This window comes from Orussus abietinus, unplaced genomic scaffold (genome assembly GCF_000612105.2).
Source record: "Orussus abietinus isolate OABI.00-Male unplaced genomic scaffold, Oabi_2.0 scaffold14, whole genome shotgun sequence".
Taxonomy (NCBI): Eukaryota; Metazoa; Arthropoda; class Insecta; order Hymenoptera; family Orussidae; genus Orussus; species Orussus abietinus.
This window is the reverse complement of record NW_019395994.1, coordinates 1-15,060: the sequence shown is the minus strand read 5'-3', so window position 1 is coordinate 15,060 and position 15,060 is coordinate 1. Positions and strand designations below refer to the sequence as shown.

The 15,060-nt window shown below is 39.0% G+C and overlaps 1 protein-coding gene across 3 annotated transcripts; it reads right to left on the bottom strand.

Annotated features, from left to right (window-relative positions):
• Positions 1–635: 635 nt before the first annotated feature.
• LOC105698264 (transmembrane protein 47) lies at positions 636–12,372 on the bottom strand. 3 transcript variants are annotated; one of them, XM_012422349.1, is made up of 6 exons: positions 12,277–12,372; positions 11,447–11,520; positions 9,081–9,267; positions 8,525–8,674; positions 8,376–8,438; positions 636–7,324 (listed from the first exon to the last, which is right to left on the bottom strand). In XM_012422349.1, exons 2-6 carry the CDS (start codon positions 11,495–11,497, stop codon positions 7,110–7,112), a joined length of 666 nt encoding a protein of 221 aa, XP_012277772.1. In that variant the 5' UTR covers positions 11,498–11,520; positions 12,277–12,372; the 3' UTR covers positions 636–7,109. The 3 variants fall into 3 exon arrangements, with proteins under 3 accessions (XP_012277772.1, XP_012277771.1, XP_012277770.1); XM_012422348.1 differs by lacking the exon at positions 12,277–12,372 and adding an exon at positions 12,063–12,263; XM_012422347.1 differs by lacking the exons at positions 11,447–11,520; positions 12,277–12,372 and adding an exon at positions 9,996–10,377.
• Positions 12,373–15,060: the final 2,688 nt, after the last annotated feature.

Here is a 15,060-nt window from a genome sequence, read left to right as displayed (position 1 = left end):
AGTGTTCTATAATATTCAAGTCCATTAAGACGGATTTTTCATATTTCTCCTTATTCGGAGTACATACTGTAACGTGAAATTATTTTAAATTGAAGTAATATCGGGCAGATTAGAAAGTTCTAAAACGCTCTATTCACTTTTTCGACACAAAAGTGATGGAAAACTTTCTCATCTACCCAATAGTACTGTGTCTTCCTTAAATGTCGAACCTCCCAAAAATATTTTGATCCAGCAAAGACATGATCCGAAATACGATATACCACTTTCCGTTTTTTACAAAGGAAAAGTTTTCATATGATATCGTGAAAAGTCAAAATGCAAGAGCTAAACGAACAAACTCAGTTTATCGACAATTTTTTATAATTCCTCCGAATGTTTATAGAGCACTGCTAACTTTTTGCTTCAACGCAGTAGTACATGTATTTAAATACGTCATTTGTTCGAAAAATTATTCACTCATAAAAAATGACAAAAAATATTCATCTACACGGATCATAAAAAACATTGTATACGGAGTAATAAAAACTGGATTGATTTGTATGTCACGAGTTAAAAAAGAAAAGCGGCACGTCTGTATCACTTTTATCACGCCCCTTGATTGATCCGTTTTTCAAAAAAGAACTGAGTCAAAAATATGTATTTGACGTCGTTGGCTCTTTAATTACATTCGCGTTCGTTATTACACTTTTAACCACAGTATTCCGAATCGTTAAAGACTTGGTTCCTTTTTAGAAAGGAAAGTAGTATCGACGCATCTCTGATGATTTAATCTGAGAAGAAACGACTACATAAACAAACCCGTAGCGTCGAGTGATTATAACTATAGTACCTTTTTATGCTAAGTAAAATCCAAATTAAATTTAGGACAAAGAGACTCGACCGATCGGTAGATCAAGTGAAAACTTTTGATAAATCTTCCGAACATATTTATCGGAAGGGACAGACAGTAATAATGTATAGTGATCCCATGTGCCGTATTATTAACAATTGAAATTCGTAATTAGGGTTCCTTAATATCTTCTTTCATCCATTATGCATATTCCGACACGCACATACTTGCGCGGAGTGTTACCGAACGTACGTTGTTTGCGTTAAAGCTCGATCAAGACGACTTAAAACATGTTCGATTATTAACAACAATCGATAACTGACAACTTCGATATTAGTCTATAACAACGCTACGATCTCTAATGGAATACAAGTGGTAATCGTCTGTTAGAATTCAAGCAAAAACTGCTTCGGAAGATTGCATGCCGGGTTAATACTATTAACAAATGAGGAGGAATGGTTTATCGTTTCGGGAAATATTTAGTACAGAAAACAAAGAGGTAAACTAGTTTATATACAGATTGGGCTTCTCGGTAGTATTGCTGTAGAAAATTGGATGTTTCGTTTCTACGGTATTGCTAATAAGCGCAAACGAGTTACCAGCTGTGTGACCCAATAAAGATGACACTTTTTTTTTGTCAATGCCAACGGGCGTTTAGAGTTTTTACAGCGGTTAAGGGAGACAGACATGGGGAGAGGCATGGGGAGGATGTAGTGCAACTAATAATCCTAAGAAAAGGTGCCAATTTGGGTTCAATGAGCACCAGCCAAAACGATCATTTGTCTATCGCTCGGTCAGTTATCCGTTTCTGTTGACTCATCACATATAATATCAATGACCCCATTAAACGTTCAGACAGGATGGGACAAATTAAACCACAATATATCCGCCGTTCCACCTTACTCCGCATACACCATTCCTCGAATAATTACAATAAATTACAGCTATACAAAGTCAATCCTCTTCGCATAAGATTGCAATAAAATGTTTTGTACTCATTCGATTCGTATCTTCTTAGAAATGACATATTGACTTCAATTTTATAATCCATTCACAGCATTCATTCACCCAGACGCAGTCTCGGTTTGCTTTGCCCCATCTCAAACAAAGATGCCTTAAGGGCCCTGCTTGATTTAGAAAATCGGAAAAATCGAATTTTATCTCATTAATGGATCAGTACGACAATGAATCTTTATACTGCCCAGGAATCGCCGAAGAAAGGAATAGAATTTCTCTCATATAGTATGTCAAAACGTATCTTCGAACTTTCAACGCGTTTTCCATGGGGTGATTTCATTCAAATCACTGCGCTGATGTGCATAATTTTGCTCCTAATTATGCGAATGACTTAAAATTTGGAATATACCATCTAATTGTCTCCACCGCACGAAGTGCTATGGCACATGCACCTTTTCTTATTGATTTTTATCATATAGAGACCGTAAAACTTCATTAACAAATTCTTTTTTTTTTCGTCTAGGTGTTGCCACTTTGTTAGTAATGATTTTTTGTCCAAGCTCAATTTCTCTTAGAGATTTCCACGCCAGCGTGCAGAAACGTGGATTTAATCAGCCCATATTACTCTGCGAATATCATCGGAAATATTAACCGTAAAAAAAAGAAATAAATCTAAAATTTTCTTTTTTAAATAGTTAGATAAATACTAAAAACCTCATGCGGTTACATTTTATCCTTTGCAGAACAACAGTTATTGAAAAGAGCTCAATTTTCCACTCGCTAGATCGAGCAGGGCTCTAAAGGTGACTTCGTAACCCTAAAGCCAGTAGATTTAATAAGACATTGTTTTTAAGAGTACTTGCCGCACATTCTGAAACTTTAACACATTACTCGTCAACAACCGAGGAACATTCTGACATTTTAAAAAAGATTTAGGATAAACCATACAAGTGTCAGGACGTTCCTCAGTTGCTCACGAGACACGTGTTGAAATTTTGGCCAGTTTGGTGGAACGCCCCTAGAAAAAAGTGTCTTAATTAGAATCGACTGGTTTATCAGAGTTTCACGTCACCTTAATGATAACGCTTCAATGTATGATAATACAATTTTCTGCCATGAAGTGTTCCTTCGCAAATACGCAGAGCGAAGGGGGTAGAGAGTATTCAACTCGTTAATCCATTAATTGTGCATCCGGCCATATCGAACGTCCGGCGTGTACAGGGTTAGTGGCACTAACAAAGTTTCAGTTAAATAATAACACTACTAAGTGTAATCATTATTTCATAGTACCGATGCCTTAAGTCGTTTTATTTCGGAGCGGCTGTACTCGCTTCTCGGGTCAACGCCTAGTGAACCCTAGTGAAGCACAATCGATTCGCTAAATCTCGTATTAGTGCGGTCGCGATAATTGGTAATCAGCGTGATCGTCTCCTGGCAGTATCGCCTTATTGCAAGCATTTATAAAACGCCCTACTATTTATGTACACATCGACACACGCGCGCGCGCGCGCATGCAATATCGATATAACGTAATGGATCAGTAATGTATATCTGTAATATACCTGCCCGAGCTGCCTCTAGCTATACCGTCACACACTCAAACACTCTACGTTCTGCTTAACCGAAAAGTTGTCATTTTCTGTTTCACGTAGAAGGCCGAACGAAGGTCTTGGTCGATGGGTGTCGTTTTGATCGAAATTATGAGAAGTATGAAACCCTGCTCGAATCACATTAAGCGTTACTGCTAGACTTCGTCGATGACCCGAAAATGTCGATGCAATCGTTAGATTGCCCAGACAGCTGTCGCGGTTTCTGCTGTGTGAGATTTGGCCGCTTTGGTTTTGCATGTTTTCTCGTCATGTTCATATTGTGTCATTTTAACAAACGTATCGCTAACACAAATCCTAGGACACAAATAATTATCATTATTCGACATTGAATTGCGCTGTACTGAAACAGCACAGCTCGTTATAAATACTTATAAACTGAATAATGAACATAGCCCACGCTTTCAACATTGAATGCGGTAAATCTCGCAGACAAAGCGAAAAACGTAACCAAAACTTATCTCGCTCGCAATTGTTTTTCAATGTGTTTCGAACTGGGAACTCTCTTCTGGAATCGTACTCAAAGGAAGACATTACTTTTAACTCAAATCGAATTAATTAAATGGCTAAACAGTATATATTTAACTTAATTATGTACGTTAATGTGCTTCATGTGTTTCCTTGTCGAATCGATCATTTGACATCATACATTTGTTAAAATATCATTAAAAAAATATTAGTTTCATAAATAAACTCATTGACTTTGCATTAAATACAATTAAAATTCGCATTGAATTCATACCGATTCACTGCTATTTTACTTAGCGTTGTACTTTAAACATCTTTCATCGTGCTGAAGTGTCAACCTAAAAGGCATCTATTAAGGTTTTATGTTAGTAACCGCAAGTCGACCATCTTGAATTATGACATCAGAGGCGAGGAAGTCGCATAAAATCCCCCTGCGGTATTCTTCCAGAGTATTTTTTCGTCAAATTACCGGTGCTAAAATAATCAGTGGATGTGTAAAATGTACCGGACGGTCCGTGTTTGTAACGATATTGTGTCTATTTTGTGAATTACTGTCCGGAATCGTCAGTGGTCTTAGCAGGTCGATTTTCAGAAAGTGATATCTCGTCTTTTAGTGCATGATCCGTCAAAAACTAACCCACTGACACACGTTGTAGATATTTAGTTTCTTTCAATGCTCGTTTTTGCTGCAAAATGTCATTCGTTTACAAAAATGCCAGCAGGGATTCACGCAATTTCCTCCCTTTCGACGTCATAATTCAAGACGGCCGACTCATGTGGTTACTAGGGCCTGTGAATTGTCAAAATTCATATTACTGTGATGTAGAGAGTGATGTAATCCATTATAAATATTGCAATCAAGCACACTTCCTAATGTCATACGATTTTAGAAGTGGTCTATGTCGTACCCACTTTATACTCGTAAAAGGACTTGTAAAATGTGTGTCTTGTCGAGTTACAACTTGGGAAATACTGTCGTGTGCGCATAAAAAAATATGACATTTGATTCTACATAATAAATATCGATATCCAAAAGAAGGATTCGAAGGATCTAGTATGATCGCTCGATCACTTTAAAATTCGTACAGCTAGAAAAGTGTTATACCACAGTAACGGTCGTCTAATAAATAACTAGATGTACCCCGAGCGCCGACGCGTCCGGCTTCGGTGGCATGGCTCTTCGCGGGGGCTCGACTGCGCCGAATTTGATCAACCAATCGCCGAATCTCGATCACGCGATCGGAATTTTTTTCATCCGATGATACTTTTGACATCCTCGACCCCGATTTAGAGGGGACGTGTATTGGCGATTTTCAAAACACGAACCGGAAAATCCGCCGAAAAAGCATTACCTTCGTTCACGTGACATACATACATACATACATACATACATACATTCATACATACATTCATACATACATACATACGCACGAAAACAGCGCTTTAGTAAATGGAGACAAACACTTTTAAACCCACAGTCGTAAAGAATATAATAAGAAATTACGTAGCTATTACTGTCTTGCAAGTTCTCATGCGAAGACTTTGATAAATGCACGATTTTTTAATTTTGTACTCGTAAAAGTAAATTGTGTACTTTAGATCTACAATTGTATCGTCATATGATGTTAAATCAAGTAGTTAACCTTGCGATTCGCCTTCATTAAGTTTTACATTTTTGCATATAAAATCACTAAGATGTTTAATTTATCATGTTCGAAAATAAAATTTCCAACAAAAAACCTGCACAATGATTATAACTTTTACTGGGATAATAAATGACTTTTTGTTGAGTACTGTAGGTACCGTTTGATGGGAAAAAGTGAGCGATACTTTCACACTAGATCCTTAAATAATAAATTAACAATTATTCCCTAATTGTATATGTACAGATTCATACATAACGTAATGAATGGATCAACGATAATTGGCAGTGGGATGTCAAGGAGCTCCTCCACTTTGTAGAATCGTCACATTCTGTGCACGACGTGGCTCTCAAATAGTGGGAAATGAACACATACACCTGCTGTGCAGGTGTAAAGCAAAATTCAAATTATGCCAATATCGAATAACTTTCATGGTTGCAGGATTCAACTAGGCTTTGATTGGTCACAAAGAGAAAAGAGAATAGAAAACATCCAGAAGTTAAAGTCAACCCGCGACAAAGACCGAGGACGTATTTAAACAAGGCGAATCATTGATTGAATGCCATACCTTACATGCATTAATCAAATTTTAAGTATTCCGAATGACCATATCTACGTTCTTACGATCGAACAAGGAAAACCTAAGCTTCGTTATTAATAATACAGAGGATTCATCGTTTTCTTTTCCCCGTTAAAGAATGACACGGGCACAAATTAAAGAAGAACACGGCTGAAAGATTCGATGCCATCAAAAAGAGCTAAAAACCGCGTGGGAGATAGAAGTTCCTTGTAGTGGGATTATTTGAACGTAATTAAACCGCAAACGAAAATGTTGAAAGAAAAACTTTTTATCGGTTGTTTCAAAGGTTAGCTACATGTAAAAATTCTGGAATAGTGCATAAACCTTAATGATAAAAAATGCACACATTAAGACTAGTACGTGCGGAAAAAGTTGCATCGAAGTTGAAGAATTGGCCGATAATCGCCACAAGTCCCGAATAACCACATCCAGAAATAGATTTCTCACCATGTTCCATATAGGACAGTATTGCTAAATTTCGAGTCGCTAAACCATTTACTTTACGCTCTTTGTCATCGGCAATGCCATTACCGAGGTCGATTGACACTGTCGAATTAACGGACCGAGTCCCGGGGGAGAACTCGGGACGAAGGAAGTGCCAGAAGAGAAGCAACCGTGGAAGAATCTCAAGAACCGAAAAGGCGGGTCAGTGGTCCCAGAAACGATGAAGAGCGGACGAGATGCTGCAAGCGGTTTGATCGATGACGAACTCAAGACACAGATCGGTAGCGAAGAGTCGAGATTTAACCACCCTTCCTCTATTGTGACTCAGCAAATGCGATCGACGGGGGCAATATACACGTTGAATCGAAGAGTCGAACGAGACTCGGGGACGCGTTAATCTCAACAAACGGATTGCTCCTAGAAGATGACCCATTCGCACGCTCAGATACGCAGATACGGTAGAACAGACATCCCGCAAACGTTGTCCAGACTCCGGTCCCAAGTATAAGTGTCCTTCTTCGATGTAAATGGAAGAAGCCGATCAACCTTTAGAGAACAACGTCGGGCAGGGAGCAATGCCACTAGGCCAGCTGCGTACCACCTCTTCCACTGTGGTGCCCCACACCGATCATCGATCCACCACCGCCGATGTCGTCGCGGACGATTTTCCTCTCCTTGTAGTAGATCTCCTCGCTCTCCTTATCACAGAGCAGAAGTACCGCGCCGCCGAACAGAAAGATGGCTGCACCCCATCCGACCCCGTAAGCCCAACCAAATTCCCACATTGGCCGATTACCTGCGAGACAAATGAATCAATCATCATTTCGAACACGCATCTTACGCGTATCTTACGCGCCGACGGTTGTACTACACACTATGTACTCGCTCCAGTGAAATCATTGTACCATCATCATTGTGAATACTACATTTTCCTTAATATTTTTACAATTCCCCCACACGATATTCAAATGAATCATTTGAAATGGAATTTATCGCAATACTGACTTATAACGTTCTCAACATCTCAAATACCTCACGGGTCACGAATAGTTTCAATATCGTATCAGTTTTCCGCTTTAACGTGGCAAGCGTTGAAAGTCTAAATAAAACCATCATTTCTACGATTTTTCAGGCCGATTAACTTGAAATTAAATCAACATTATTTCTAACGTTACAATTAAAAATGTATATTCCCAGAAAGTTTCGTTCTTTCGACAGAAAGAAATACTTATGCGAGCACATCATCAGATACACGTTTTAAATATCATGTCCAATAATTTGTTAATTTTATAACGTTAATGGCCATCTTGTTTTAAAGACAAATGATCAAAATCACGAGAAGACTCGAGGGCTCGCCAAATTCGGCTCCTCAAAAACTTGTTATAAACTTTTAGGTGTCATGACATACTTTATATTTCATTTGAACAACGTGCCAAAGATTAAGCGAAATAGGATAACTTCATTTTCATGAAACTGAATTCAAAGTTGTAATAAATTGTCATGTTTAGTTAATAACATTACGCTATACAAATGTACAATTCATATATTCTCATTTGTGTCGGGAAAATATATTTTTGTAATTACTTTGTTTCGTTTAATTCATTGCTCAAAGCAATGAGTATGTATAAAGGGTGTTAACCCTTTCGTTACGGCAGTCCGCTCCGCCGGAATAATGCCACTGAACGGGGCACCTCGCCGAAAAGTGTGTATATTGCACGTCGGTAAACTAGTGGCGCTGACGTCGGCTATAAACGGCACTCGTACACACAGGTCATCGAATGGATGCTGTCTATATCCGGCGCTCGTAACGAAAGGGTTAATAATATTATTAGAACGTGGTATCATACCAAGATTGAGTTCTGCGGTGAAACAAACTGGATAAATTACCAATGCTATCAATAGGGAGACCACTGTAAGAAATTAAAAATGCAAGTTGAATGTTAAAACATGAATACACGAATTTAAGGTAATGTAAAAACAGAGTAATGATACTTACATGCCAGCCCCATGCAGAACACAGCTAATCTGTAAAACTTGTGCTTGTCCCGATGGTCCTGGGAACGTAACCCAAGACCAGTCAAAATGGTTGCTGCGATATCAGCTATAAGGCAAACCACGCAAAGTGCTGCAGCTGCTCTTATGTAGCCTGTAAAAAAAGGGGATTAAGTATATTTTCGCTTAAAATCATACAAGAAAAAAAGTTTCAGTACACGTAAGAACACAGCTATGTCCGATCATATTTCAGTTGTGTTCTCTTAAATAAAAGTATTAGCAAAGTCTCGTACACATATACAGTGCTAGGTTACACATTACTGATGGATCAATTTTAACACATGGATTTTTTACAAAGGGCATTGGTTGCTACTTAGGTACAAATAGTAAAAATCATATAAAGAGTATCATACGTTACTGCTATGGTAATAATGTTTAGTAAGTTATCTTGTAAACTATCTACATTGATGTACAATTAAATTTAGGTGCTGTATATAAGTTCAGCTTACAGTATTCTTTGAAGATATAAGGCGGAATGAACAATTGGATAATCATCTTACCAACGTCTCTGGCTTGGTAGCATCCCTGTGATTCCATAACATTAAATGGAAGCGGTGTTGATGCACCTTCTTCGATACAGTGAGCGAAGAGTCCTTGCCGCCATCCTGATGCCATTAACCAGTCGGTGGAAGCAAGGCCCATTATCAGTAGCAATATTACTATTACTCCACATATAAATGCGATCACCTGAAATCATCGTAACCAAATGTTACAGAATGATAAAAAGATGTATACCTTTTTAGTGTCTACACAAATAATGCAGCAAGTTCAAATAAATGGCAGTTAGCTGTAATATGAATGCCTTTTTGAAATGTTCAGGATTACATTGTTCTCTTCACTTTTTTTGATATCTATATGCTCACTATTAATGTGCTTAAAAGTTAATCCTTCAAGTAATCCTACAACTCCTTATATATATATATCTGGACAACCTCTTGGTCTTGGTCATAAATTTCTTAGTTGTATTTTTATAATCCAAAAAAAAAGAGCCCAAAAAGTCTCAAAGAATAACTAATTTTTAAAATCACCTAAGAACGGTTGGCCATCCCATAGAACAATAAATAAATTAGTAAATAAATGAAAAAACTAATCAACGGTGTCATCTCCATCTTAAGATGATTACACGTGTGACAATAAATCATAGCGATTCGTAATCTATGCAGTTAAGTTGAGTTCTTCTATATCATCGAGGTACCGTACACACGATAGTTAAATTTCTACAGATCAAACTGCACAGATTTATCATTACACGTGGAGACATTGAAACAGTCAAGAGGCACTGTCCAAAAATATACAAGCAGTAGCGACTCGGAGGAAAATAAAATAAAGAAAAAATAAATAAATAAATAAAAAAATGCAACGACTGTCCGCATGTGACCTGACTTCCCTCAAGAGTTAAAGGGGAATCTTTGCACCTGGGCAATCTCGTTGTCCCCGATGTGATCGTCGGCCACGGTGTACATAATCATCCCGAGAGTCGCGGATTCCTCCTGGAGATTGAGTCGCGCGTAACGATCGCGTATCCCTGTCAGCTTCGCTTCGGGTCACTCAGTCGCTTCGCGTTCTCACCGACCGTTACGGAACGTCGTAGACCTGGCCATGTATTATCCGCGAGGGGTGAGCCGCGAACATGAGGGTTCGTTCTGGACGATACGAAGGACCTGTCAGCCTCGAGCCAACTTCGCCTCTTAACGCCGTTCGGATACTGGTTGCGCGGCCGGACGAGACGATGGGTCGCGAGAAAACGAGGCAACCTGGGCGCGGAGCGCTCAGAGACCCTTGAACCTCCCACTGACACTTGACACGGCCATCTTTAATCGCAGAGAGCTTTCGAGGGGGCTTCACGGGGCATCTCGCGAGGGTGACGGGCGAATCGCCCCGTTTCACTCCCCACCCCGCTCGTCGGGAGACCTATCGCGAGCAGGGTTGGGTAATTTCGCGTTTTTCGAGCATTTTCACGTATATTACGCAAACCATGTAGTGTACCCGAGAAAATCGGAGAAAACCAGTAAATTACATTTTCAATACGAAGGATTTAGCGCATATGTGAACACGTCAACATTTTTAAGGACTAATTAATTTGATGCTTGCGTTTAAAATTCTTTCTACTTAACCCGTTTAATGTCAAATTTGTAATTGGATTTATTATTTTCTATTTAGAAATATAAGAACGTAATATACTTTGTGCTCGCGTAAAATACCACGTATTTTACCTATCCAACCCTGGTTATAAGTGGGAGGATCACGCGCCTATGTAGAGGGACATGCAGTTTCTCTCTTACACCCTCTATTCAGCTCTCACGCCAGTCCGAGGAAAGTTTTCTCGTAGCTCTTCTTCGATTCGGTGGCAATCGAGCTTTTAAAGTGGTATGAAAGGGTCAGCCTACATATATCAAGAAGTCAAATCGATCGTTCAAGTATTTCCCGAAGTGGATGCACCGATTGGTTTCAAATGTTGCCGCGAAAATACAGAGACCCTAATGCAGGTTCTGAAACTCATGAAGTTCCATTTTTTTTTATAAAAAATTTATTGATTTATCATGGGCTAGAACCAACATGGCATGGTCTGTGTATGTTTTCGATGTTTTATGCTTTTTGAACACTTAGAATAAAAAATGAAGAGTTTCAAGTATACCGTACAATGTGAACAAAAATAAGAAATTTCCAGCCTCCACAACCCTGACATTTTTAATCATCTTAGAACTCTTTCTCTGGAATTGTCCGCGAAATATTAAATAAAAAGATTTTGTAAGCAAATATTTCCTACATGCTTTTCATTCTCTTTTAAATTCGATATAATTAAAATACATTTCATAATGTACCAGCCCTCTCAATGTAAATGTATTAAAATCGTAGTGCAGCATACCTTTAATGGCCTAGTGATAGTAACGGTTTCGATAGTAGTTGGTTGAGCCATGGTAACTTTATCGAAGAGTCGGGCTGTAAGAGAAAAAAATAAAAAGATACTAAATTTAGGTGTAAACATAAAATAATTTTACAATATTACCACAAAAACAAGCCCTTAATATGAATCATATATTTAATATTCAAATGATTACAGGTGTTAATACTTAAAAATGAGTACACACAATAGTATGTGAGTATAAACTTTGCAATACTATGGGTCAAATGAAACCGTTAACCTATAACATTATTTTTCAAGATATACTACAATTAATGTCATTCTTATTACTTTACGAATAAATATCATAATTTTAATGCGGTACAATGCATAAGTATAATTAATTCAAACTTCATTCCATAGCATTCTAAGAAAAGAAGGTTGCAAGCTGCAATGAAAGAGATAGCGAATGAGTTGTTAGAGATCTAAATAGAACCACTGGCATATTCTGTACGATTTCTCCCTTAAGATAAAGTTTCAGTGATATTAAATGTTTCATTTTGCTTTTAATTATGCAACAGTCTTTTCTTTTAAGCACAACCCGATTTCCTTTTATAGTAAATAATACTTTCCCACTTACTCAGCGGTTATCGAGTTACTAGGTCAGTACAAACGTGGGTGACATCATTTTCTAACCTCAATAAATAACGTAAAATTGGAATCACTGAAAAGCTTGTAGATAATAATAAAATTAAATGTGTACTGCACGCGGATCAAGAAGCAAACGACGTTAAGAAGAAAAGATTCACAATAAACGTCAGTCCAAACATTTTAAGGTTGGTAATTGTACCTACAAGATTAATGAATGACGTCACAAAGGAATGCGTAATGCGTCAGTTGCTTATGGACTACGTCTCCATCGTACTCCTTAACTTGGGATTTATCAGGTCCTAAGAATATACAGACGGAATCCAAACCAGAGAGAGAGTAAATAAGGGGGAAACACGTAAGAACAATGGTAAGGTAGCGTAGTGTGTTCCAAAATCTTAGCTTCCTGATTGGCTGTCTTGTCTGTTGGCTGGATGCCTTGTTGGCTGCTGATTGGATGATTAGTTATCATTTTAAAAGTTGTGAGGAAAAAAACGGTGCTGACTGTGAAGAAATAAACAGTGAATGATGTACAATATGCCATTATTAGTATAAAGAAGGTTAAAAAATATGGTTTACGTACAAGAGTGGCAAAAAGAAATAAATTAGAGCAAATAGGAAATATGAACCACGTGACCTACCAAAATCAAGAGATTGATAAATTTATCAACGATACACCCTTCCTTTCCGATAATCAGGCTTCCCCCCTTGAACTAAGATGGGACTTTAGGTTTCAACCATATATTCTTACGTTCGTGCGCATACCTAATTATCGATGTAAACTAAACTTAAAGCTCGGTTTCACAACTTGCCTAAGGCCCGATTCCACAACTCGAGTTAACCGAAGTTGAAATTGTTTACACCTGGTTTAAATTTGTTGTAAACCAGTTAAACTCCGATCAACTTGAGTTGCGGAACTGGGCTTTATTCAGTTTTATCTTAACCTATTCGAAAAACCTTCAGTCTTGTATGTACATGATCATTTTAACAAAATTCCGTTAACTGATTCGTCGACATTAGGAGAATATGAAAGGCGCTAAGAAATTTAATCGACATTGATAAAGTAAAATTCATGTATACCCTTTTTGGTGGTAATGTCGTTTTGATTACTCAAGGGGTAACACAAGCCACTGCGTCCCATGAGCGACATTTATATTTATTTTGAAGCCTTTTACAGTTTACGTTGAGAATTGAATAGAGAACTGAAGGGTTCCATATGTCATTTCAGGAAAGTAACAATAATAAGATCTGTGTACAATTTTCTTTTTGTTTTAAAGATAAATAAGGACAAATTTCAAAAATTTCTCCGTAACTTGGAATCTATGCACCGCAAGAAAAAACGGTAAAGGAAGTTTCCATTGCAAATGACGTCCGCTGTCGATCGCCCCGGGTCCCAACTTCCGGTACCTGAACGGACAGGTTTGGTTCTGGTAGGGGGCGTTCGCAACCGGCGCGATGGATTCGCGACCGGATGCCGCGGCGAAACGAGAGATGAGTCGGGAGATTGTTCACGGGCAGGGTGACCTCCGGTCGAGGATACAGACGGCTAATGCACTTGCCACCTGTTACAACTCTGGGCAGCCCGAGAACCGGCGGAAAAAGCGATGAACTCCTCACAAAAACTCCAAAACCCTGTATCTCCTCCGAAAGAAATCGCAGCCACTTGCTCGAGAAATCAATTTAAACGGAATAATCTTTCCCATCCATCTACCGTGGACGCAGTTCGCATCGCGAAAAAAATTCACAAATATCGTTTAACATATTTTACCACCTTCTACCGACAAGTGCAGCAAGCTCGATTTCTATTAACTGCCATTATGATTTTACCAAAAATGGCTGCTTCCAGGTGATCCACCTAAACCTGCAAAGGGGCACAAAAATACAGGTAAAACGGAACATTGAAGAAACACCAGGAAGTCGCCAGATTCTCCGAAGTGGCCCACCTAAAGCTGAAAGGGAACACGAAGGCACAAAACGAATCCATTGGGAAAGCGAGAAAGAGACGGTTATACAAGAGCTAATAAGTTACGAAAGTTTCCATTAAAATCAAGAATATTTCGCAGTGCATCGATCTCGTATAATTGACCCAGCAAAAATGTATTCAATTATACATTACTTGGCGTGACAAAAATCTAATATATTTATCTCACTTAAATGCAGACTCGAGAAAATTTCGCGAAAACGATAGTTCACCGTCTCTCCCCGTCAATCCTGATAAAATACGTATAAAAGTATAGGAGGGACAACGTGGCCAAATAAATGATGATTGTCCGTTCTTTCGAACGGAAGACCATCGTAGTTGCCCTCTTCTTAAGGGGCCGCTTCGGCATATAGCCTCTTCGACTTTTGCAGTCTCTTCGGGCAGAGCCCCCTACGTCTCGAACGCTTGGCAATCTCCTGATTTGTCGGATTAATAAAAGAAAAAAAAAAGTGTCCGCGAGCAGATCTAAAAGCTAGCAAAACGACGACCTGCGATCCGAGGATGCGCAGTCCGAGCGTATCGCACATTTACTCGATTCCCAAGCGCGGTCTAATTAATTTCAGTGCTGAAAGAAAATTTGTACAATCGCGGATATATCACAAGGCGGACATCCTTCGCGCTTTCGGAAGCGCGGACGATGGAAAATTATCCCAGGTTCAGGATCTCCTCCCAAACCTCCAGGAAGAGATCCCGCCCTGGCCCTGCCTGCTTACATCTAGACATTCACTCAAGACAACCGACCTACCTCCCTAGCTATATTTAAAAGAGAAAAGACATTCGTTCCAACACACTCACTCCACGGTTCTCTCTCATTCCGCTCGGGGACAAAAAGCCTAATCCTAGGGACAGCATCCCGGGATGCCTCCGACCCCCGAGCTCAGTTGTCACACTCGTACGTTCCGATTGCCATCGCCGGTTGAACGAAACACAAATTAAACTTTTTTACGGAATCGAAAGGCGGATGGCAATCGGAGGAATTCGCGATGTTACGGTTTACCACGTCTCCTGG

Excerpts from the sequence above, each read along its gene's own strand:
- LOC105698264 (XM_012422347.1), bottom strand. The coding sequence starts at position 10,049 with ATGATTATGTACACCGTGGCCGACGATCACATCGGGGACAACGAGATT. Across the intron at positions 8,675-9,080 it reads CTACCAAGCCAGAGACGTTG|GCTACATAAGAGCAGCTGCA; the intron begins GTAAGATGATTA and ends CTTTTTTTACAG. Across the intron at positions 8,439-8,524 it reads GTTCTGCATGGGGCTGGCAT|TGGTCTCCCTATTGATAGCA; the intron begins GTAAGTATCATT and ends AATTTCTTACAG.